The 22,702-nt window shown below is 40.8% G+C and overlaps 1 protein-coding gene across 1 annotated transcript; it reads right to left on the bottom strand.

Annotated features, from left to right (window-relative positions):
• Positions 1-11,941: 11,941 nt before the first annotated feature.
• Positions 11,942-18,829, bottom strand: LOC142138763 (tubulin alpha-1 chain-like). Its single transcript, XM_075195701.1, has 5 exons — positions 18,661-18,829; positions 16,790-17,012; positions 15,954-16,102; positions 13,147-13,827; positions 11,942-12,327 (listed from the first exon to the last, which is right to left on the bottom strand). Exons 1-5 carry the CDS (start codon positions 18,661-18,663, stop codon positions 12,034-12,036), a joined length of 1,350 nt encoding a protein of 449 aa, XP_075051802.1. The 5' UTR covers positions 18,664-18,829; the 3' UTR covers positions 11,942-12,033.
• Positions 18,830-22,702: the final 3,873 nt, after the last annotated feature.

Raw genomic sequence — 22,702 nt, 5'->3', positions numbered from 1 at the left:
AGATGGCATGATTTAAATATGCTTAGATGTCTTCAAATCTATTTGCAGAAGACAGCAAAAATTGATTTTCTTCAGCCCATTATATTTTTTTGTTTGCTTTTCCAGGGTAGAACCTTTTTGTGCTCACTGATGTGGAAGTAAATAGAAATGTTTTTCATACTTGCCATCATTTTTTTCCCAGGACTGTCAAATGTCAGTGGGTACAAGGTTTTTCCTATCCCAGATCGAGACTTAGGAGAGAATTTAGGTGATCCTGGTGAGTTTCTGCCATTACATTATTATCAAATTATGGAGACGGGGCCTGAAAGAGAGCCCTCTTTTGTAGAACAAATACTTATCCTTTCCCAAGCTGTATATATATATATATATATATATATATATATATATATGTCTGCCCAGAAAGCTACTCTTTCTCCTACATCTGCTGCTTCCATTTTAACAACTATTTCAATTTTTCTGGACACTTGAATGGAGATCACATTGCTTCTTCAATGACTTCCAACATTGTACTATATTGACTAGTACTATTTAATTCCTGGAACCTTTCAAATATCAGTCTTCCTGTCAACTACAGAAACTTGCGCTATGGAGGATTATATGCTAGACATTTGATTGGGCGGATTCAGGCATACTTCCTCCCCTGTCAGATGTATTTTTCTTTGTTACCATGAGGGAAGAGGTACTCAGACCTTGCATTGATTATACAGGGTAAATAATATCATATCTATCAAAAAATTTAAACCTTTGATTCTTATTTAAAACTTATTTAATTTGATTAAAGATGCTGGATCCTAATCCTATGCTTAAGCGGATATCCCTGCGTGGAGTACTGCAGTTAATGAGATACTCACACCTGTGGGCCCCTACCCACGAATACCACGGTTCTGCACATTACAAACAAGGCACTATACTCACCTCAGCAGCACAACACCTCAGCATAGTTGGTCTTGAAATAAGCAAGGGGCATTCTCTTAAAGCAGACCAACTTCCCTCTAGAGCATAACACTCTCCTATTTGACTCTACACTACTCTGGAGGTTGAACGGTGCACTCTAATATTTCACATACTTTGCAGCTGCATTTGATCTATTTGTTGATTTTTCTTCTTTGTCTGCTGGCTGAATAGTGCCTGTGTGTTCTTTTACCGAGATCATTTTTAAACCTATATTACCCCATTGATCATCTGCACTACACAGGCTGCCTCCTATCAATTCTGGGTCACCACAGAATGATCTGTATTTACAAGATTGCTTTTATGTCCTGCACCATTCAAGTTTTTTTCTCCTTCCCTCAGAACTCTACTGACATCTACTGGCTATATCTGAAATATTCTGCTTGTCAATATGCAGGGACCAGGTTACTCTCACTTATAAAACCTACAAGAGTAATCTCTACTACAGTTTTGTGAACCCTCAAGCATGATGTAACCTTTTTCTTCCCTCCGTCCAGTGCTTGGACCATCTGTTTCTGAAGTATTAACTGTTATAGAGTTTCCATCTTCAATTGTGTTTTCTCTCCTTAACCTGTAATAATAAACAAAGTAAAAAAAAATGTAGCTCGTAGATGCTGGTAAACTACCTTAATCATGACAGCTTAATCCAGTCTCACATTCATGGAGCGAATCCAACACGAAATCAGAGATGGAAGACCTCACTGTCCCCTCTACTGAGGCTGAGTATACGGTCAGTCCAGTATCCGGCCTGACAACAGAAGTTACCACCATTAGAAAATGGGTGGTTGCACTCTACAAAAATCAGGCAGAAATCATCCAGTTCCAACAATTCTCAGAGCAGGAATTTGTCCAAAGGGGGAATAACCTCCAAAAACTAGCCTATACACAAGAGGATGTAGAAAATGTGGGAAGAACAATCTCAGGATCTGCAATATCCGAGACTGTTGAAAGCCCTTGGCTGGACTGTTTCCTACACCTCTTTGGTCTGCTAGCACCAGCGATTCCGGATGATCTGATAATCACAAAGTTAATGTAACAAAATTAGATAAATATAAACAATTTTTATTAAAAATAAAAAATGATAAAACAATTAAAATCGATAGTTATTTACAAAACATACTTCCTTTAGTGAATGTTACCATCATGAACAGAGAAAGTCAGAAAATATTAGTCAAAATTCAATCTTTAAAGAGCACAATTAATATTCAATCCTTAAGGATCCTAAGTAGTTTTTGACTGAAAAGTCTTTCACAGCTTCTTCTCATGACACTCCCGCCGCCTGTATAATATAATCCAGGCGGCTGGTCTGGCCATTGCCGATTTAAAACCGACAATTTCACTCTGCCCATTAGAACTGATGTCATTTCTTCCTAAAGACATTTCTCAAAGTTGCATTTTACATGTAACGGTAATTAAGTGTGAGGGAAATATTGCATGTCAGTTATGTGGTAAGTCTATATTTAGTGCTTGTCGGTCTTATAGTCTTTGCTATTTTTAAGTCATTCTAAGGTGTGTCGGCATTGTGGCAGCCCAATAAATGACTACCACCGTTATTTTCAATATTGCATCGAAATGTGTTATTTTTTATTGCTGCAATTCACCATTAGTTTATTGTCATTAAAGCTGAGCTCTGCTTTGGTTTGAATATACAGTTCCACTATCTAAAATAAATATGTGTGTGTGTTTATATCATACTTGCCTACTCTCCCAGAATTCCCGGGAGGCTCCCGAATTTTGGGGAGCCCTCTCGGACTCCAGGAAGAGTAGCAAACCTCCCAGATTCTGGGGAAAATCACGGCATTGAATGGCGTGGGTGGGGCTTGTGTCATTAAGCCGTTAATTTTATAGTGGGGGCGGGGCCATAGTGATGCAACAACATCACCATGCACCCTCCTACCCCATATGACTTCCCGGGGGATTCGTTTTGAAAGTTGGCATGTATGGTTTATATATATGGAAAAAAAACATGATTAGTGTACAGACAGGGCACTTTTCACACAGGAGCCATAAAATGTCACAGCAGTGATATGTTTTGGGGCAACTACACTTATCTAGTTTTATTAAAGATGAAAAACAAAATAGAACAAAATAAATCCTAGCCTGTCCGGCTCTAACTAAAACATTAGGAGGGTATTTAATCGTCCGCATAATTGGAAAATGTAACGCTATTTTACTGTTAATGCACATTGCGTCAATTGTTGGTGAAGGAAATGAAGGTATTCAATTGCAAAATACATTCCATCCCTTTATTGTGAAATCCAGTGCTCGGGCGAATCAGGATTTAACGCGTTTTCCCGCCTTCGCGATTGCCCGCCTCCATTTCTAAAAATCCATTTTTTTCAAACTGCCATTTGCTGAGATTTCTGCTGCTAGCTCATCTCTGAGACCATGTGGCTGGTTATTGGTGACTATTTTGCCTTCGGATTTCTCTTTATATTGCTTATTATATTTACACTGTACATTACATTACTGAACAATATTTTCATAATTATTTTTTGCATTTCATTTACTTAAAACCCTATTTAACACACTACATACACTACATTACACACAACACTACACATATTTATCGGTGGTAGTCAGTTTAACGGTACTGACTACCCCGACACAGAAGATGACATGAGGACGTCATCACAAACCGCGACTTGTGTTAAAGCGGCGATGGATGGACCTGGCTGTCATTGATGTAATGTAAGTATTATTTTAGGGGTTAGGGTTAGGATTAAGGTTAAGCTTCAATTTGAAAAAAACTACTTAATATAGATACATTCTTAAATAAGAATAATAGATTAAATGCACAGAGAGACGCTGCACCCTTTCCAGTACAGGCACCTAATGAGAATGGTGTGTGTAAAAATCATTCCTCTACGGAGGCTGCAGCTGCCATGTTCGTTCTGATGCCTCCTCTCGTCGTTGCTTTCAGATAGTTATAGGTATTTATAGGTTCATTAGCTTGAGATAGGGAATATTTCATCACATTTTTAAATTAATTATAGTTTTGAAAAAAATCACTTTATTAGATGAGGTTGTATAGAAATTGTAGTTAGTGAAATTTCGCATATTTCAGATAGAATATTTAAGTTTTTGCATAGCTACTGCAGATTAGATATAATTATATATATATTATATAGAAGTGTATTTTTAATAACTACTTTTTGCAGTGTTTGTAGATTAGTGAATAGTCAGATTTATTCAGCTAGATATAATATATATCAGGATGTCTAGGGAGCGTAGGGAAACTTTCTCGACAAGATTCACCAGCATGAAGAAGAAAATCAACAGTGGAAAAGAATGGCAGCAAGGAAGAGAAGAGAGAGACAGAGAAGAAGAAAGAAGACAGCTCATCCAGAGTGAGTCAAGTGGACCAATACAGCAAGCAACAGGGGCTGAAGAAGAAGAGGATGATTCTGTTGAGGGCACCAGCAGCACCACCAGAGCTCCCATATTCACAGTGGAGCAGAACGACATCTTGGTGAACATGATCATCGAGAACTACGATGTACTGTATGACAAATGGGCGCATGTGGCCAGTCACCAACAGAAGAACAAGATTTGGCGTTCCATCTCTGCCAAAGTGAGTTCTGTTGAAGTAGCCCCAAAATTTGTTAAGAAGAGCAGGAAAAGGTTCCGGAACTGCAAGCGTATTGTGAAGAAGAAAATGGTGGCATCCAAGAAATACACAACTCCCCATGACTACAGTATATACACATCCCTATCTCAGTATTTCAATTATTTATGTGTATAATCGGAATACTGTAGACAGGGGTGTGTGTTTATACTGCAATTTAAGTTGGGGTGAAAGTGGGTTCCTTAAGCAGTGATTAGCTCAGGAAGTCCTAAAAAAGACAGTCATACACTAGTTTGAGGTATTAGTGATATCCAGAAAGTACAAATGGTATAATGATGATACATGGTCAAACAGAGCACCTTTTAATACAGATTCTTACACAAATCCTGGCAGAGGTGTAAACCAGTCCCGTGATCCAACCAGGCACCAAAATGTCTCATATCATATTAGATAATTTAACATCATGATATAATCTAATTTTGCATCTAACACAGTTTAACTTTAACACCAACCTGATTTCCTTAAATGTGCTGTTTATATTGTTAGGAGGTTTCCTGTCTCTCTAACAAGAAAAGCTAATGACCCCCTGCCGGGCCTTCAGGCCAAAGCAAGTGTTTGTCATTTCTGAGATGAAAGAAATGAATTAACTTAGTTTAGGATTTCCTTTCCTCCTTTCTTACGCAAACCCATTTCCTTCACCATGGCTACAGTACATTTCTAATAAACAAATATAACACAGTATCAAAATCAGTGCATTTGCAATGATATCAATTGGCACACTGTGCTAATAATTTAAATATATTTATACAATAAGTTATTTATAAGTGATCCTGACACACTTCTTACCCTCCTTGTCCATGCGGGCAACCAGCGGGTCATGTAACCACGATTTGGTCCCTTGTCCTGCAGTCTTCTTGCCGAGATAGTCAGGTGTGTTTTACCCACTTTAAAAGATTATGGGTCAGTCACCATGGTAAAAAGTCGTCCGTACAAATAAGGTTGAAGTTTCTTAACTGCCCAAACAATTGCCATTCATTTTCAATTGTGGCATACCCCACTATCCGGGTTTGCAGTTTCCTACTCAAATGCGCCACAGGGTGCTCCTGCCCATATGCCCCCATCTGGCTAAGTACAGCTCCCAACCCGTACTGTGACGTATAATTTCACAATAAACTCCTTCTCATAAGTGGGCACCAACAGTACTGGAGTGCGAACCAGAGCTTCCTTTAATGACTGAAATGAAATTTCACAAGCGGATGTCAAGTAAACTACCCTGGGGAGTTTCTTCTCAGGGACATCTGTCAGGGGCTTCGCTTCAGTATTAAAGTCTGGACAAAACATCTGTAGTGCCCTGTAGCCTTTAAAAATGCCAGTACTTGTTTCTGGGTTGTGGACCAGGACCAGTCAAGTATTGCCTCTACTTTTGCTGGTTCTGACCTAACCCTTCCTCCCCCTACACAATGACCCAGGTACTGCACCTATGATATCCCCATCTGGCACTTGTCTGCCCACCCAATCTTCCCTAACACCAGCCCTACTTGCTCCAGATTATACTCCCAAATCTTACTGAAAATGGAAATGTCTTGTAGGTAAACCTGAGCTCTGTCCAAAACTACCAAAGCCTTAATACAGGGCAAGGTATAAGTGTCAGACATGGTCTTGTCCTTCTTGGGAAGCAATACAATGGAGGACGCGGATGGACTGTGCAATGGCTAGATCACACCTAGCTCAAGCATCTCTCCCTGTTTAGCCACTCCTTGCACTTGTCACGAGTCGCAGCTTTACTACTGACTGACCATGGCTCGCTCTCAGCTGCCTCTCGCGTCCCGGCCATCACAATGACGACCGGGAGATAATTTCCGCCCACACGTCCTGGCTGTCACCAGCTGGAACGCTTCTCTCCTCCACCGCCGTGGCCCAGCTAGGTTGACAGCTGTGCACATGTGCACCAGCTAGGGTTTGATTACAGCCTTATGGGCTGATTTAAGACTGTTGTGTATGTCCTTCTCTATTGGCCCATCTGTGTTTATAAGGCTTAGCCTCCCTGCCGGTTATAGCGTCCTGTTTCCTGTTAGCTTGCCTGCTCCTGCTGTATTGCTGAAACTTTAGATTTCTTATCTGTGTATGACCCTTGGCTTGTTTCCTGGACTTTGATAGCTTGCTTGTTGCCCTGACCTCTGCTCCGTTTCTGGACTTCCTTTGATTGCTGCCAGCCCTGACAACGTAAAAATACAGTAATAAATACCTGGTGCTAACAGTAAATACAACCCTCAAATAGGGTGTCTCAAAAACGCTGCTAGTCTAGGGATAGTGTCACTTCCCTGATTGATTCTAAATACACAAAACATATATGACAGCACGAAGATGAGACATCGCGCTGTCATATATGTTTTGTGTATTTAGAGCCCTAACAACGTGCCTTTTACTGATCACGATACCTGCTTCGGACCTTAGACATCGGCCTGTTTTCTGACCACGCTTTGTTTGTCATTTCCCGCAATCCCATGCTTCGGTACGTTCATAAACTTGTACTACGCTGAGTGTAAGACCTGGGGGCATCTGAGTAACTGTGAGCATAACGAGCTCTTTGGGAAAGGCGGCTTCTATAGATGAAGACCTCTACATCTGTTCACACAAGCTCATGACAGCAACCGTTAGCTGTAACAGGACTCTGATGAGTCCAGATAAGTGGGTTGCCTAATTGTCCTATGCTCACCAGTGTCCACACGGTGCATCACCAAGGAAGTCCGGCTGGGCTTCCTACTAAACTGAGTCGCAAAGGGCCACAGCACTGCCTCAAGCTGCTCCCTCTTGCGGGCACTCAACTGCTCATACTAGCCCACTTCCTCTACACCACCTTCACCTCTGGCATGCGTAAGAGGTCAGGTAGTGGATCACTTCCTGGTTCCTCAGTCGGTAAGCAGCTAGTAACTCCACATGCTCGTGATATGCCTTCAACATATACACATGGTAGGTCCGCTGCCTCCTACTGTTGCTATCGAATGACACTACGTAGGTGATGTCACTTAGGCATTTTGAGACCGTACACGGTCCAGCACAGGTAGCCTGTAGCTTGTTCTGATGCTTTGGCATCAGAACAAGGACCTTCTGCCCTACATCAAACACTCTGGCACACGCGTCCTGCTCATGCAAACTCGTCTGCTTGGTCTGTGCTTCCGCTAGGATGGTAGGGGGCAGCACGGAGTTGCTACACTCCACATTTTGCCCAGAGTCACTGAACTAGTGCACTTATGAACTGTGTCGCTTGATTGATTAGAATCTCACTAGGGAACCCTAATCTACTTAATACTCCTAGCAGCATGTCAGCTACATTTTTCGCAGTGATGGCAGACAGAGCCACAGCCTCTGGATATCAGGTAGTGTAATTCACCACAGTGAGGATCTACCTTTCCCGATCTACTGGGCATAGCCACTCGCTGAAAAGGTTCCCCAACTATTGGCAAGGACCTGAGGGGAACACGAGCACTAGGGCGCCCAAGCCGCTGACACACATCACAGGACTTACAGTAGGCCCAGACGTCATCCGACATTCATGGACAGAAAAAGTTCTTTGTCAGGAGCTTCAGCAATCAGTCCCTAACCTGGTGTCTAGCCATAGAGATTTTGCACGCAACTGATGTCAGTTGCTTGCGAGAGTTCCATGGAACCACCAGTTGAACATATTTCCAGACTGGTCTATCCCCATCTACCTTCCAAGCTACACGGTACCCTTTACGCCAGATCAGTCTCAACCTCAATCCTTGGAAAGCCGCTGTCTCATGCCTTCCAGCGAGGGATCAGAGAGCTGAGCTGCCCTGAGCTTTCCTGCGGCCCTATTGTCTAAGTCGGGCCACTCTGCAGGGGGGAAGGGGTCTATGTTGGGGTTATTAGGATCAATCAAATTAGGGTCAAAGAGAGGTCAGTGTGGTCAGTTATACTCACAGCTGGAGTTGGCATACTGCTAGGGGCAGGAGCATCACCGGGCACCCCACAAGGTAAAATTGGCCGGAGACAATATCCTCTGTGTTGCTAGGGGACGTAGTCTTTCCAGAGGCAAAAGAAATAGCAGTTTGAGACTTTCTCCAGCCTGGAGAAGTGCTACAGTTGTACAGCTGATAACTTCTAGTGCCAGGGCGGGGCAATGGCTGGTGAGAGGTATCCGGATGGTTGGATACTTGCTTTTGGGGGTGAGAAGAGGGGTGTCCCCCTGATTGTAGTCCTTTAGGGTTAGCTGTTAACCTGACGCTTCTGCCAGTGGGGCCTAACAGTAACATATCAATCCGCCAACTGGGTGGCTTCTTCCAAGGTGGCTGGCTTCCAGTCCAGTGCCCATTCCTTCACCTCCGGTGCACACCAGCTTTGTAAAGAACATTGTACAGGTGGCGCCTCATTAAATTAGCCGCTTAACAGCAGGAATCAGAGTTTGAAATCATTCTAGGCTGATGGCATCTTCATTCGTCAGCAGTTTCATGTCTGCTTCCACTATTATCACTGTCTGTAAGGACGTCTTTGGTCTCACCATGTTGGCGTATCCCACGTCGACATTTTCAGCATCGCTGTAAGGTACAGAAACCCCTCTCTGCACGTCCGTACATGTTAACACCCCTTATCTGCCTCACTAAGTGCATGAGCAAGAACTGTTAAAAACTGTTATGAGCTGCCACACTATTCTCAATGGCTCACAATGACAGCCCCAGCTGTTACCTAGCAGCCAGGACTCTACGTTTTGCTGCCCACTTTTTCACAAGGTCCCAGCTGTTGGTCACGATAAGTTTAAATGTCAGGAAGGGCTGCAAATTGATATTTTGATTATCTGTTGACCAACACTGCTTGTTCTTGGATACTCATTGTCTGAAGCCCGTCTAGACACACAGCTTTGTTTTAGAACTCCCTTTCTCACTGCCTGGCGAACTTCTTGATTGTTTAGTTATCCCTGAATTCATCTTGATCTGTGCCAGAAATAAATCTCTTAGGAATGTTCCTCCTGATCAACTCATGCCCCTAACCCCCACAGTAAACCTTGGACCCACATTTCCATGGATTTTTATAATTGAATTACCCATTGCAGAGTGTCATAATACTCTCTAGACCACGGTTGATTTCAGCAAAATGGCTCATTTTGTTCCTCTCACTAACTTACCCAGTGCTATATTTTTTTTTGTCTCTCTTTTCATACAAGTTATTTCTACCATAATTTCCAGCAATGTGCACATGCAATGACCACGCCACATTGGCAGCAACGGAATCTCCCCGTTAAAGTGGGTCTGGTTGTCCAACTGAAACCTCAGAGAAAAATAGTGTAAGAAGATTGATTGATTCAAGTTAATAGCAAACCCCTTCCAATAAGAATTTTCAATGATCAGGAAGATCCAAACATTTTATGGTTCTTTCACTCAAAGCTGCCTAGATATAATCCTTCTGCTAAAATGTTCCCAATTGATGTTGATGGGACACCAAGAATTTATTGTAGAAACAATTTTGGATTCCAAATAGGTTCAAGACCACTACTTAGTCCACTGAAATGGGTATGGATCCAAGGGAAGATCATGGATTCCTGGTTAAAAGAAAAACAAACCAACCACTACATGCAGAAAGACTGAAGGAGTCTTTTAATAAGAAGTTTCCAAATAAATAAAAATGTGGGGGTCCTCTAACCCCTCTACAAGGAGGGGGGGTCCTGTTATGAGCAATCACACTTTGTCAGGTCTCATGCTGACAGTGTCAAATTTTTCTGGCCACTTCCTGTTCTTGAGCTTCCACACTTGCAGCAGCTTACACTTTTTCTATACCCTGACTGATGGCAGGCTGCCTTCTCCTCCCCAGCTAATTACCAAGCAGCCAGGACATTGCATTCTGTGACTACAATCAAAAATTGCTTTGTGGGGGCTCTCACCCAAATGAAGCCTTCTGGTTGAACTCACTTGCTTGCTGCACACCCTGACTCAATCATATGCATCTTTACCAGTTTCACTCCTGTATATCACCTGGTACACTATACTCCCAGTCTCTATACCTCATTGGCAACTGGAATTGAATATTAAAAACTTTTACCACTTGAAACAAGTCATAACAAATGTATATCGGCTCAATAGAATGGCACAAGTTGTGAGCATGGATAGTACAAAATGCACTTACATGCAGCTGGACTTTACCATGCACGACCATCTGATAGACCTTCCCAACGTCAACCAAATATTTTTTTAAACACAGAATAGGTGGACATAAAAACCATGTGCAGGCAGATTTTCTAGTTCAGAAACATTTTTATATTATGATCATTACTCCATGCCCAGGACCCTAGGACATTAAACACATATGGAATTGAGCCACTTTGTCCTGTGAAATTCTTCAATGAAGTAAAAAAAAAAAATTATATATAATTTTCCCTCTTGCTCTAATTAACACACTTGAAGGTGTAGTACTACTCCCATAGATTGTACGCTTTCGAGCATAGTTCTCTTACCTCTCTGTCTGTATCTATTACCCAGTATTGTCTTAGCAATGTTTGTTCCCAATTGTAAAGCGCTACGGAATTTGCTGGCGCTATATAAATAAATGTTGATGCTATAACAGCGTTAGCTAACCGGTGACACTCCAGGTGTTGTGAAACTACAAGTCCCAGCATGCTTTGTCAATATATAGCAGCTTATCACTGGCAGGGTATGCTGGGACTTGTAGATTCACATCTGAAGTGTCACAGGTTAGCCAACACTGATATAGCCAATGTAAAGTAGTCCTGTAGCAATGATTTCATATAGTTGAATATAATCAGCGGATTGTGCTTAAAGATTCTCCCTGTCTGAACACAAAGTTAAAGACTAGTCTTGTTCTACCCCCACTTTTGAGATTTCACATAGCTGCCCGCAAGTGTTTGGCCACAGGCATCACTGGGAGATTTCCATAGGCAAGGAACTTCAAACAACTTTACAAGACAGGCTTCAGTGTTTATTATTTACATACTTTTACAAAGGGGGACAGTTTGGGCTCCTTGTGTGTACAGGGAGCAAGCAGATGTATACTTTATGGTGGATTGACACTCCTGCAAAAATAAGACATCCAATATCAGCAATATGATGCAGTGCTTTTTTTTTTTTATCTTTCCTTTGAACCAGGAACTTGTTTGTTTGTATACGAGACTCATTGGGACAGCCAAATGTAAAGTAACTTGACATTTGAAACCTTATACTGTAATAAAAGCATGCTTGTACAACTTGAATTCTGGTAGCGCTACAATTAAAATCCACCTCAAAGCAAGTTATGTATTTGAAGTAAATTTCTGTTTATGGGTAGGTGATACAAGATTACAGCAATATGTTGTAGTGATGATAATGCTGAGAAACAAATGCAGTTTCTGTAATCAAGCTCCAATACATCTGTTTGACACAAGACCAGAAATAGTTTCAGTAAGCAACAAGACTAAAGTAAAACAGAACAGAGTAAAAGCTTTATTTCAAGCAGCCATGACAAATTGTGAATATGGCCATTTAAAAAGGCAATTTCTCACACCATCAGCACTAATATTCTTCTCCTTCATCTTCTCCTTCTATGGAGTCTGTACCAACCTCTTCATAATCTTTCTCTAAGGCAGCCAGATCCTCACGTGCTTCAGAGAACTCTCCCTCTTCCATGCCTTCACCAACATACCAATGCACAAAAGCACGTTTTGCATACATCAGGTCAAACTTGTGATCCAGACGTGCCCAGGCTTCTGCTATGGCAGTGGTATTGCTGAGCATGCAGACTGCTCTTTGAACTTTAGCCAGGTCACCACCAGGAACAACAGTGGGTGGCTGATAATTGATGCCAACCTAAAAATAAAATTTACATCAAGTTGAATACAACCATGTTGGCTAATTTGGCAATCTCTAGACATACAAGATGCTTGTAACTTGTCAACATTTCCTTTAAAATACACTCTAAACAGATTTGAAATGTGCTTCAAAAATAAAATTGCTTTGCTTACAGATTACACATAAAACAGCAAGAAAGTCCAAAATGCTAGTTGAATCAAAGCAGGAAAGATTTATTTTAAAAAGTCATGTTGGACCTCCTTTACCATGACAGAAGTTATGTTGGACAATAGTACTATAGCTCAATAATATGTTCCACAATGGCTGGAATGCAAGTGTGGTCTAGCAAAACAAAAACACCCTGTTGGCATCCAGGTCCTAAAGCTTACGACTAGACTGGGGTATATATATATATATATATATATATATATATATAACACCACACACAAATTCTCCCCATAGTCAATTCTGTAATAAACTACAACACTATGCTTCCATTCATTTACCATGTTAATTGCTTGCTGCCATGTAAAATAGTAGGGGAGTATAACACATCAGCCCTCCCTTATCCAGCAACAGTATGATTTTCCTTAACACCAAGGTGCTGCCTCATTTACAAGTCAGTGTGCCATGGTATAAGTGTCCATATCAAAATCATTGTGAAGGGAAACTGAAGCACTCATCCCCGCCATTTCACTAGCAGTGATAAGGGTTGAAGGCTGGTAGCAAAGAGTTCTAGAATAAGCTACAAAGACAGATAAAAAGTAAAGTGGAAGTTATTGTGGTGGCAAGGATTTGTAAAAAAAAAAAAAAAAAAAAAAAAAAAAAAAGGCTCACCTTAAAACCTGTTGGACACCAATCCACAAACTGTATAGTACGTTTTGTCTTAATAGCAGCAATTGCAGCATTCACATCTTTGGGTACCACATCTCCACGGTACAGCATGCAACATGCCATGTATTTGCCATGTCTTGGGTCACACTTCACCATCTGATTTGATGGTTCAAAGCAGGCATTGGTTATTTCTGAAACAGAGAGCTGCTCATGGTAGGCCTTCTCTGCAGAAATAATAGGAGAGTATGTGACCAGAGGAAAGTGTATGCGTGGATATGGCACCAAATTGGTTTGGAATTCTGTCAAATCCACATTGAGCGCTCCATCAAAGCGCAGAGAGGCTGTGATAGAAGACACGATCTGGCCAATCAAACGATTCAGGTTGGTGTATGTTGGACGCTCAATGTCTAGGTTTCTTCTGCAGATGTCATAAATGGCTTCGTTATCCACCATAAAGGCACAGTCTGAGTGCTCCAGTGTTGTATGTGTAGTCAGAATAGAATTGTATGGCTCAACAACAGCTGTAGACACCTGTGGAGCTGGGTAGATGGCAAACTCCAGTTTGGACTTTTTGCCATAGTCCACAGACAGTCGTTCCATGAGTAAGGAAGTGAACCCAGAGCCTGTACCGCCACCAAAGCTGTGAAAGATCAGGAAGCCCTGAAGGCCTGTACACTGATCAGCCTGGAGGAAAAAAAAAGTTTTAACTAAGTCAGTTCACAGGACTTGCAACTGGAAAAATATTCATGAGCCCAATGTTTTCATTTGAAAAGTTAGTTAAGCTTGGTAACATAATATACAACACCTAAAAGTTTGACAAATTGATAAGGACACCACAACACTCCTTTTAAACCAGCAATAGCTAACCCAATATACATCACATGCTGCATGTACAGTCATCTACCCTTCAAGAAGGTATCCACATTCTCATGATAAAGGCCAGAAACTACCTTTGAACAGCCACATCATTCCAAAATGCCCTACAATCAAAGATATCCTCCCTCTTCCAGTATGTTGTGTGACTTCAATACTTTGCGCAGGGGGTCACTTGATGTGGAAGTCTGCTGCTCCTTCAGTTCAGTATTATTCTCTGCTTGTTTATAAGGCAGAAATCAAGTCCCACTAGGAGCAGCTGGCTGTGGGCCACAGGTAAGAGCCTGTAGCGCCTTCTGTTGCCCATCACTGTTTTAACCAAAAACTTTAGTCATTTCAGACATACTAGTAAAAATAACAAGTCTAAATTTTTGGTAAAAAATGTTTTAATTCAGCCGATTTTAGATAGAACCTTTGGTGCCATAAAACACACAAGTGTCATACTATGCATACTAACTATTTAATGTTTACATTGTAAAGTTAGGAAGCAATTCTATTATTTAGCTCATTTTATTTATGCTGCACCTCAACTTTCCATTGCTGTACAGTGGGGTAGTTACCTAGTCTTAACAGCATTTTCCAAACAACTTTAAATTGTAAGAGTGCAATGTGCAGCCAAAGGTGCAAGCTACAACTTAATGAAAAGGTCCTACATTTTAAGTTACACTACATCAAAAGTTTAAACACCCCTTCCAATTAGTTTTGGGCAATTTCTGCCACACCATTGCCAACAGGTGCATCAAATGAAGCACACAGCTGTGCAATCTCCAATATCAAACATTAGCAATAGAATGGGTTGTACTGAAGAACTTAATGGACTTTCAATATGTCAAATTATGTCACTTTTCAGCAAGAGTTTGTCAGATTTCTGTTCTGACCAACTGTAAGTGCTGTTATTTTGAAGGTGAAATGTCTAGGAGCAACAAGTCAGCCATGAAACAGCAGATCACATGCTTACAGAACAGGACTGCCAAGTGCTGTAGTACATAAAAATGGTCTTCCCTTCACTGCAACACTCGCTAGAGTATTGCAAACAGTCAAGCTTGATGGATTGGGTTTCCACTGCTGAGCAGCTGCACATCTGCCTCATATCATGTGCAATGCCAAATGTCAACTGTAGTTGACATTTAAATAATGCACCCTGCCATCTGACTTGAGCAGTGGTAATATGTTCTCTAGAGTGATTAATCATGCTTCATCACCTGGCAGTCTAGCCCATTCTGAGTTTGGCAAATGACAGGAGATTGTTTTCTAAACAAAAGTACCTCCAGCTGTAAAGTTTGGGAGTGGAGGGATAATGGTCTGGGGTTCTTTCATGGTTTGGCCTGAGCCCATTTGTTTCAGTGAAGAGAAGCCTTAATGCCACAGCATACAATGACATTCTATGGAATTGTGTGCTGCCAATGTTGTGGCAACAGTTTGGGGATGGCCCTTTCCTGTTTCAGTATGCCCCATGCAAAAAGCAACATCCAAAGATTTCCAGATTGGAGTGGAAGTATTTGACTAGCCTGCACAGAGCTCCACCCTCAAACCCATCTGATACCTTTGGCATGAATTGGAACAGTACCTGACCCCACTAATGCTTTTGTGGCTGTGAATCCCTACAGGCATGTTCAAATATCTAGTGGAAGACCATCACAGAGAAGTTATTGCTTTATAGCAGCAAGGGGGTGGGGTCCAGCTCCACATTAATGTCCATAGCTTTGGAATAAGATGTTAGATGTTCAACAAGCACATGTTGAGCTAATGTTTAGATGCCCACACACTTTTGGCTATGTAGTGTAAGACCAAGACATGCAAAAACCAAGAAATAAAAGTGTAAAGATATAAAAGTCAACTTGAAATGCATGTCCTGCCTTAGACTTCATCTATTCATATGGGAACTAAGCATCAGATGTCCAGCCCACTCATCAAGAGGCAGCTTTGTCAGTACTCACCAGTTTTCTCACTCTTTCCAATACCAAGTCAATGATTTCCTTTCCCACTGTGTAGTGGCCACGTGCATAGTTGTTGGCAGCATCTTCCTTGCCAGTAATAAGCTGCTCAGGGTGAAAGAGTTGCCGATAAGTTCCATTTCGAACTTCATCTGTAAAAAATTACTTGTTAAGTTGTAACAAGCCAACTATGCTGACTTTCCCGCCACATTGACAACCAAGTCCACAACTTCTAGTTGCTGTAACACCATAAAAAGATTTTAATAGTCAGCTAGTACCCATCCTCCTCCCCAAGAATACTTAGCTTCATCTGCCATTTTTCAAACCTGGCCAAAAGAAAGTCTCAACTATAGATTATTGATAGTCACTTTGGATTACAATGCAGCACCTAGTATCAGGTAACATCCATGCAGTCAGTAGCTACAATGACATTCACATTCCAAAACTCAGGTCCTCTCCAGTCCTTCAGCAACAAAAGTCCCATAGGCTGTAGACATTTTACTAGTTAAAGATGGAACACCCAAGAACAGTAAACTAACTCAGTAACAAGTTATCCTAGCTTGTAAAAGGCCTTTAAAGCTTATACATGGGCACATTTGATGTGAGCGGCAATCACTTAGTGAATGCAACTTTGCTTGCATTATTGCAAACAGGTATCATTAAAACCAGACTGCACCCTCTTACAACCACCAAGAGTGAATTCTAGAGTTCCTTGTACATACTTCAGTGTTCATAACAGTCACAGTGAAAGCACTAGTGAGGACAGCTCCTTAAGCATAGTAAAAAAAAAAAAAACTTTCACGAGAAGGTGCTTACAGTAAAATGTTTATTTTTAATACCTATGACTGCAGATTCAAGATCCACAAACACCGCTCTGGGGACATGTTTTCCAGCTCCCGTCTCACTGAAGAATGTGTTGAAAGAGTCATCGCCTCCACCAATTGTCTTGTCACTTGGCATCTGTCCATCAGGCTGGATCCCATGCTCCAGGCAGTAAAGCTCCCAACAGGCATTACCAATTTGAACTCCAGCCTGGCCAACATGTATGGATATGCACTCGCGCTGTGAGGGAAGGGGGAAAACAAAAAACTTATCTCCAAAAGACATTATAAAAGGAAATCAGAAAACTAATGTGGTTTGTCTCTGCATGTGTGCATTGGTAAAACAAAGGAAAGTTCCAAATACTACAGGAAGTTTGTTCCACTAGAGCTTTGTGCCATTTCTATACCTATGGCAATGTTGTTCCTGCTTAATTACAAGAGCATAACAACCTAACTTTTACAGTACTTCCAAACAGAAGAAATTAAATACTTCTTGTTGTATCCTGAAAAAAAGTTTATATGCTCTAGACCAGTGTTTGACTTGTGGTGGGTTTACATCAGGCAAGATAAACAGGTACTTCTACAAGTTAAATTTAAACTTAAGACATTTGAACACACTTTGTGAAGAAGACATTCAAATTAGATTAGCAGAGACATATCTACACTTTCGAGGTTACTTGGCATAAAATAATGGAGAGTTCATGATAGAGAACAAAAATGTAAGAAACGTTACACTTGACAAATTTGTTTAATAAAGCATACAATCAAATCGTCTTAAAGTCGAACACAAACAACCGATGTAAATCATGAATACCTTGATAAAATAAAATCAAAATGCAAGCGTTCACTTGCTAAATTAACGATTCTTCCAAATCGGCATGGAGCCACACCCAGACCTTCTAAACTAGATCTCTCTTCGCATCTTGCATTACGAGTGTCAGGTGCATGACAGGTGACTGAGGCAAATGGAAACACAAGAGCACTCTGCCCGTTGTAACTTGTTGGATTACAGCGCAAACCAGTGATTCTCAATCTACTCAAAACAAATGTGAAGCTAAAGTCATTGGTTCACTGGAATAAGCGTCACTTGGTGGGTGAAATGTCCGAGTTAAACTTTCTAGGCCAAATTGTGTTCACATAAAGGAGCGGCGGCCATACTCCCTTAGTGGAAGGAAAAATAGTGCTTTCAATTACAACAGTAAGAAATGAACGTTCCGCAATGATAAACAGTAAAGTCTCCGCCACTATTCCGCCTGCATAACAGATAGGCCCCTGCACTACTCAAGTAGCTCAACCAGCTCATCTCGTCTATAGGGCGGAGTCACCCACAATGCAAGTGACTCGTCAGACCCTGACTCTCAGCCCGGTATCACCACCCCACCCTATTTCACAATTAACTACCTCCAAAACTTAAACCACTTAGTCATTATGTAACTACAATCGTTTCCACAATGGAATTTCTTAATATTCTACTATATACACACGATTTTCACATAACTTGTACATTTCCCTATGTGCCCATGCCTCAAGTAACGCACTAAAACTGATTGACATATTTCACTCACATGACACATTGAACATCCAGGGACACTTAAGGCAGACTTTAAGTCTAAGTCGTAAATCAAATGTTTAGTATTGCGGAACTCTAAAACTGCATTAACTTTGTATCAAAGTTCAGAACACCAACAGCCACGTTCTGTGATTCTGATACAATCGGCATCTAGAGGTCACTAAACAGTTTCGGTACACAGTAAAAACTTACTTTATCACAGAATCAGGCTACACAAACTACTTAATCGGACAAAGTCAGACAACTTTTGGCGCCACATTACTCTGCCTGACACCCACTCCCTATTTCCCAACCCTCTCTGTAACCTTAGATGTCTCACCATGATTACGGTTTCGCAAGGTCCAAACACCAACAAATAGTCAGACAAACCGCAGAGTGTACGTAACGTTTGCCGACCGCTCCGGCTCAGTTGACTACAGACGCGCAACGGGTCTCCGCCAACACAGCAATTATTTAAACCCTTGCAGCACGTTCCTTATATACTTCCGATCAGGGCGTGAGCGACGCTCAAGGGTCCAGTTAGGAAAGTGTCGTAACGCGATTGGTGATACCGAGCTTTGAATAGACTTTGAAGGACAAGTGATTGGTCCATTTGTAACAAGTGGGCGTAAATACAGTAACTCTACCTACTACTGAAATTCCTGACGGCAGAGGGTTGAAGTGTATCTTTTGCTACAGACACTGCTTATGTAAATTCGTGGACTTATGCCACACGTCTCCATTGTACAATGATAGCAGACACGCATATAGTATGCCAGTAATTTGTTATTCTCTTCACATATCTGTCTCCAAAGACATTTTTTTATCTACACAACTAATTATAAGAAAACTTATTTGTAGTAAAAAAAAAAATCGAACCATGTATACTTTTAACTGCTTGCATATTCTATATATTCAGAATAAAGCTGGGTACGCTCTTATGCAATCTTACTTTAAATGCGATTGCTGTAAAGATTTTAACAACAACTGAAAATCTCGATCAGGGTTGCCAACTCTGAAATGAAAAATAAGCAACCGCTAAGTGAAAAACAAGTCCAAACCAATCCTAAAAAGCCCCCAAAAAAGTCCAACGTACAGGGGACAGGGGTGTTATTGTAGTGAAAACCACAAAGTTTTTTGTTCATTATTAAATAAATACATATAAAGATTTCTACAATCTGGGCCTGATTGATTACTGATCTTATCTTGTGCGTAACTTGCTATGCGTATTTTAAGAACAAAAGGGGAGAAAAGAAATGTGCAATTCAACAAACAAAACGGAAGTTCAAAGGGGCATATTTAACAAATCACGGTAGTGCACTATTGTGCACTTACCGTGGAATTAAAGTCCCGATGTGCCCTCCGCAAATTTATTAAAGGTGCATCGCAGCAGATATCATGGATATCTGCTGCTTTGCACTCCTGATTGTTTTTGCGAGCAGTCTCCATTCAACAGAATGGTGACTGCTCTGGCCGTAATCTAACAAGTCCCAAAAAATTTTTTTTTACGGGAACTTGTCTTGATAATTATCATTATCAGAATTGAAGAAATCCACTGCTGTCAGCTCTGCTCCGAAGAGCAGAGCTGGACAGGGCATGTGTGGAGGGATCACACGATCCCTCCCTGTCACTCAGCGCGCTCTCTCTGCAACGATAGTTGCAGAGACAGAGTGGGGACTTTGTGCACATGCGCAATTGACGGAAGAAAATGAACGAAGAGGAGATCCCGAGACAGCGCATCCGAAGAGGGGGGTAAGTGTGATTTTTTTCTATCACAGAAACAGCAGTTTTTCGGAACTGCTGTTTCTGTGTTCCCTTTTTAATAAATTTGAGAAATAGTTCAATCCTTATCCTTGCGATAAGGATTGATAACTATTTCTCACTTTTGCCGATTAATGATAAATGTGCCCCAAAGACACGCCCATATTAAGTCTTTTAAGCAATGAAAATAAGATACAATGGATCTTAAGCAGTCAGTCCATCTTAAGATTCTCATCTTAAGAGCCTAATCTTCAAAGCAATCATGCATATATTGCATGGTGGCTAAGGGGTTAGCACTTCTGCCTTCTAGCATTGGGGTCATGAGTTCAATTCCCAACCATAGCCTTATCTGTGTGAAGTTTGTATGCATGGGTTTCCTCCCACACTCCAAAAAACATACTGGTAGGTTATTTGGCTGCAATCAAATTGACATAATCAGCTATAAATAGTTGATGATGATAACATTCTTGTGAACTGAGCGCATGTAGATGCAAATCCATGTAATTCGTTAGCATAAATAAATATGCATATTCATTTAAAAAAATAATATATGCTTTAAAATTGTATCCCGATCGTTACAAAATGCATAGAGTACTCTTCCATAATCGATACATAGTAGAGTACATACAACCTCCACACGGAGAAAGGGTGCAAATCAAGAATCGAACTCATGACTCCATTATTAAAAGGTGGATTGGCTAACCACTAAGGAAACATTCAGTTTGAAAAAAAGAGTTAGAAGCTCAACAATACAGCATGCGTGCTACAGATGTAAGTGCTAGATAACAGTACTTCAAGTACTTCCTTATTATCCGTAAATAACACTAGTTAACATCTGAAAAGGTACCTTAGTGGTTAGCACTTTGGTCTCACAACAGTGGCGTCATGAGTTCAAATGCCAAACATGTCCTTAGCATCTGTGTGCAGCTTTCAGCTGTGAATCACTAAGGAAACACGTACAACAGGAGCGTTTGCCAAACCAGGTTTTTTTTTTAAACCATATTGCAAGGTGTACAATTAGGATACGATTAAAGTAATGGTTTGTTTTTATGTAACACACAAACATTTGTTAGCTTGATTTTTACTCTGTCGTTCAAACGTGATCTACTACATGCTCTACCACAATGAGAAATCTGTCCTTCTATTTTAGATGTATCTTCCCCTCAAATGCCACTTTGTTAGGGCAAGGTGCATTTTGAATTTAATACAATGTTTTACTTTCAAAAAGGAAGATGCCCCACAGGTCACATTCACATTACTATGTGCATGCTGACATCTATTACTATGAATGGCCTAAGACTCAGAGGGGATGGGTTGATTTTAAGGGGTCTTTCTTGGACTAAAATGCAACATTGTCTTGAATCCTTGATTTTGCTCCATCTACAGCTTGTATGTGTTATGTTATGTACTCAGCTTTACACAAAAACAATGCAGACCACAGTGAAGCAGCACAGTGGTTGATTTGCTTGCACTACTGACTTACAGCATTGGGGTAATAAGTTCAATTCCAAACCATACAATGCCCTTATCTGTGTGGAGTTTGTATGGTTGTTTGCATGGGTTTACTCTGACATTATAAGTTGATATATGCTATGCTCTTTTTGATAATTTTAATAGGACCTCATATATTTCACATTATCCTCCCCCTTCAATGCAAGATCATTTTAGGAAGGTGCTATTTTGGTTTGCCATTTTACATATACCTTTCTTAATGATTCAGGGTCCCCGGGCACCTTATGTGTATGATATTACTATGAATGGCCTACCTTTTGGAGGTGTGGTGTGGTTGTGAAATGCAATTAGCATTAGCATCTGCCAACCTTGTATTTTCATCTCCTGCTTGTATGTTATGTCCCCATTTGGTAAAGAAAAGCACTGCAGCCAACGCTGGGTCTACATGGTGGCTTAGTGTGTAGCACCTCTGCCGTCTAGTGCTGGGGTCATGAGATTGTTTCCTGCCTTATGTGGAGTTAGTGTTCTTCACATGTTAGTGTGCCTTTCCTCCAAGAATCCAAAGTCACACTAGTAGCTTCATTTGCTGCTAACAAATTGACCCCAGTCTGTTTGTGTTATGGCTTTGACATTACAATCTCTGTTGGGATAATAAGGCCTTCTCTGTACAGTGAGGCAGAGTTAGTGGTGCTATATAAATAAATGTTGCAAATGATGATGTTGTAGTAAGAAAACAAAAGACCTTAAATCTTTTAATTTGTTTTTTCTTGGGAAATCTACATTCGTTAATGCCCTAATACCCATATGTTGTGCAAATGTGCCATATCAATTAGAGATGTTCACTGATCCCCATGTTCTGGTTTTGGTTTTGGTTTTGGATCTGTATTTTTAAGAAAAATTGTTAAAATATGCTAAAATGACATAATTTTGCTCTTTTTTTGTCTCTACATTATTATTAACCTCAATAACAATAATTTCCAGTCATTTGCAGTCAATTTTGACCACCTCACTGGTCAAAATGTTGTGCTTAGCGATCTGCATCATCAGTGGGTGTCTAAGATTTTTGCTAAGCACACAACAGTATATAGCACATGTAGGTAACATAGGCACACAGCGGTAGCTGAAATTTAAAGTGGTGCTAGATTGAATTGTCCTTGGGCCCTCCCACC

Source organism: Mixophyes fleayi, chromosome 2, assembly GCF_038048845.1.
Source record: "Mixophyes fleayi isolate aMixFle1 chromosome 2, aMixFle1.hap1, whole genome shotgun sequence".
NCBI classification, from domain to species: domain Eukaryota; kingdom Metazoa; phylum Chordata; class Amphibia; order Anura; family Limnodynastidae; genus Mixophyes; species Mixophyes fleayi.
This window is presented reverse-complemented; position numbering and strand designations above follow the sequence as displayed.

Coding starts and splice junctions, on each gene's coding strand:
- LOC142138763 (XM_075195701.1), bottom strand. Junction 16,103..16,789: donor TCTTGAATCTGCAGTCATAG/GTATTAAAAATA, acceptor AATTTTTTACAG/ATGAAGTTCGAAATGGAACT. Junction 13,828..15,953: donor TGGAAAGAGTGAGAAAACTG/GTGAGTACTGAC, acceptor TTTTTCCTCCAG/GCTGATCAGTGTACAGGCCT.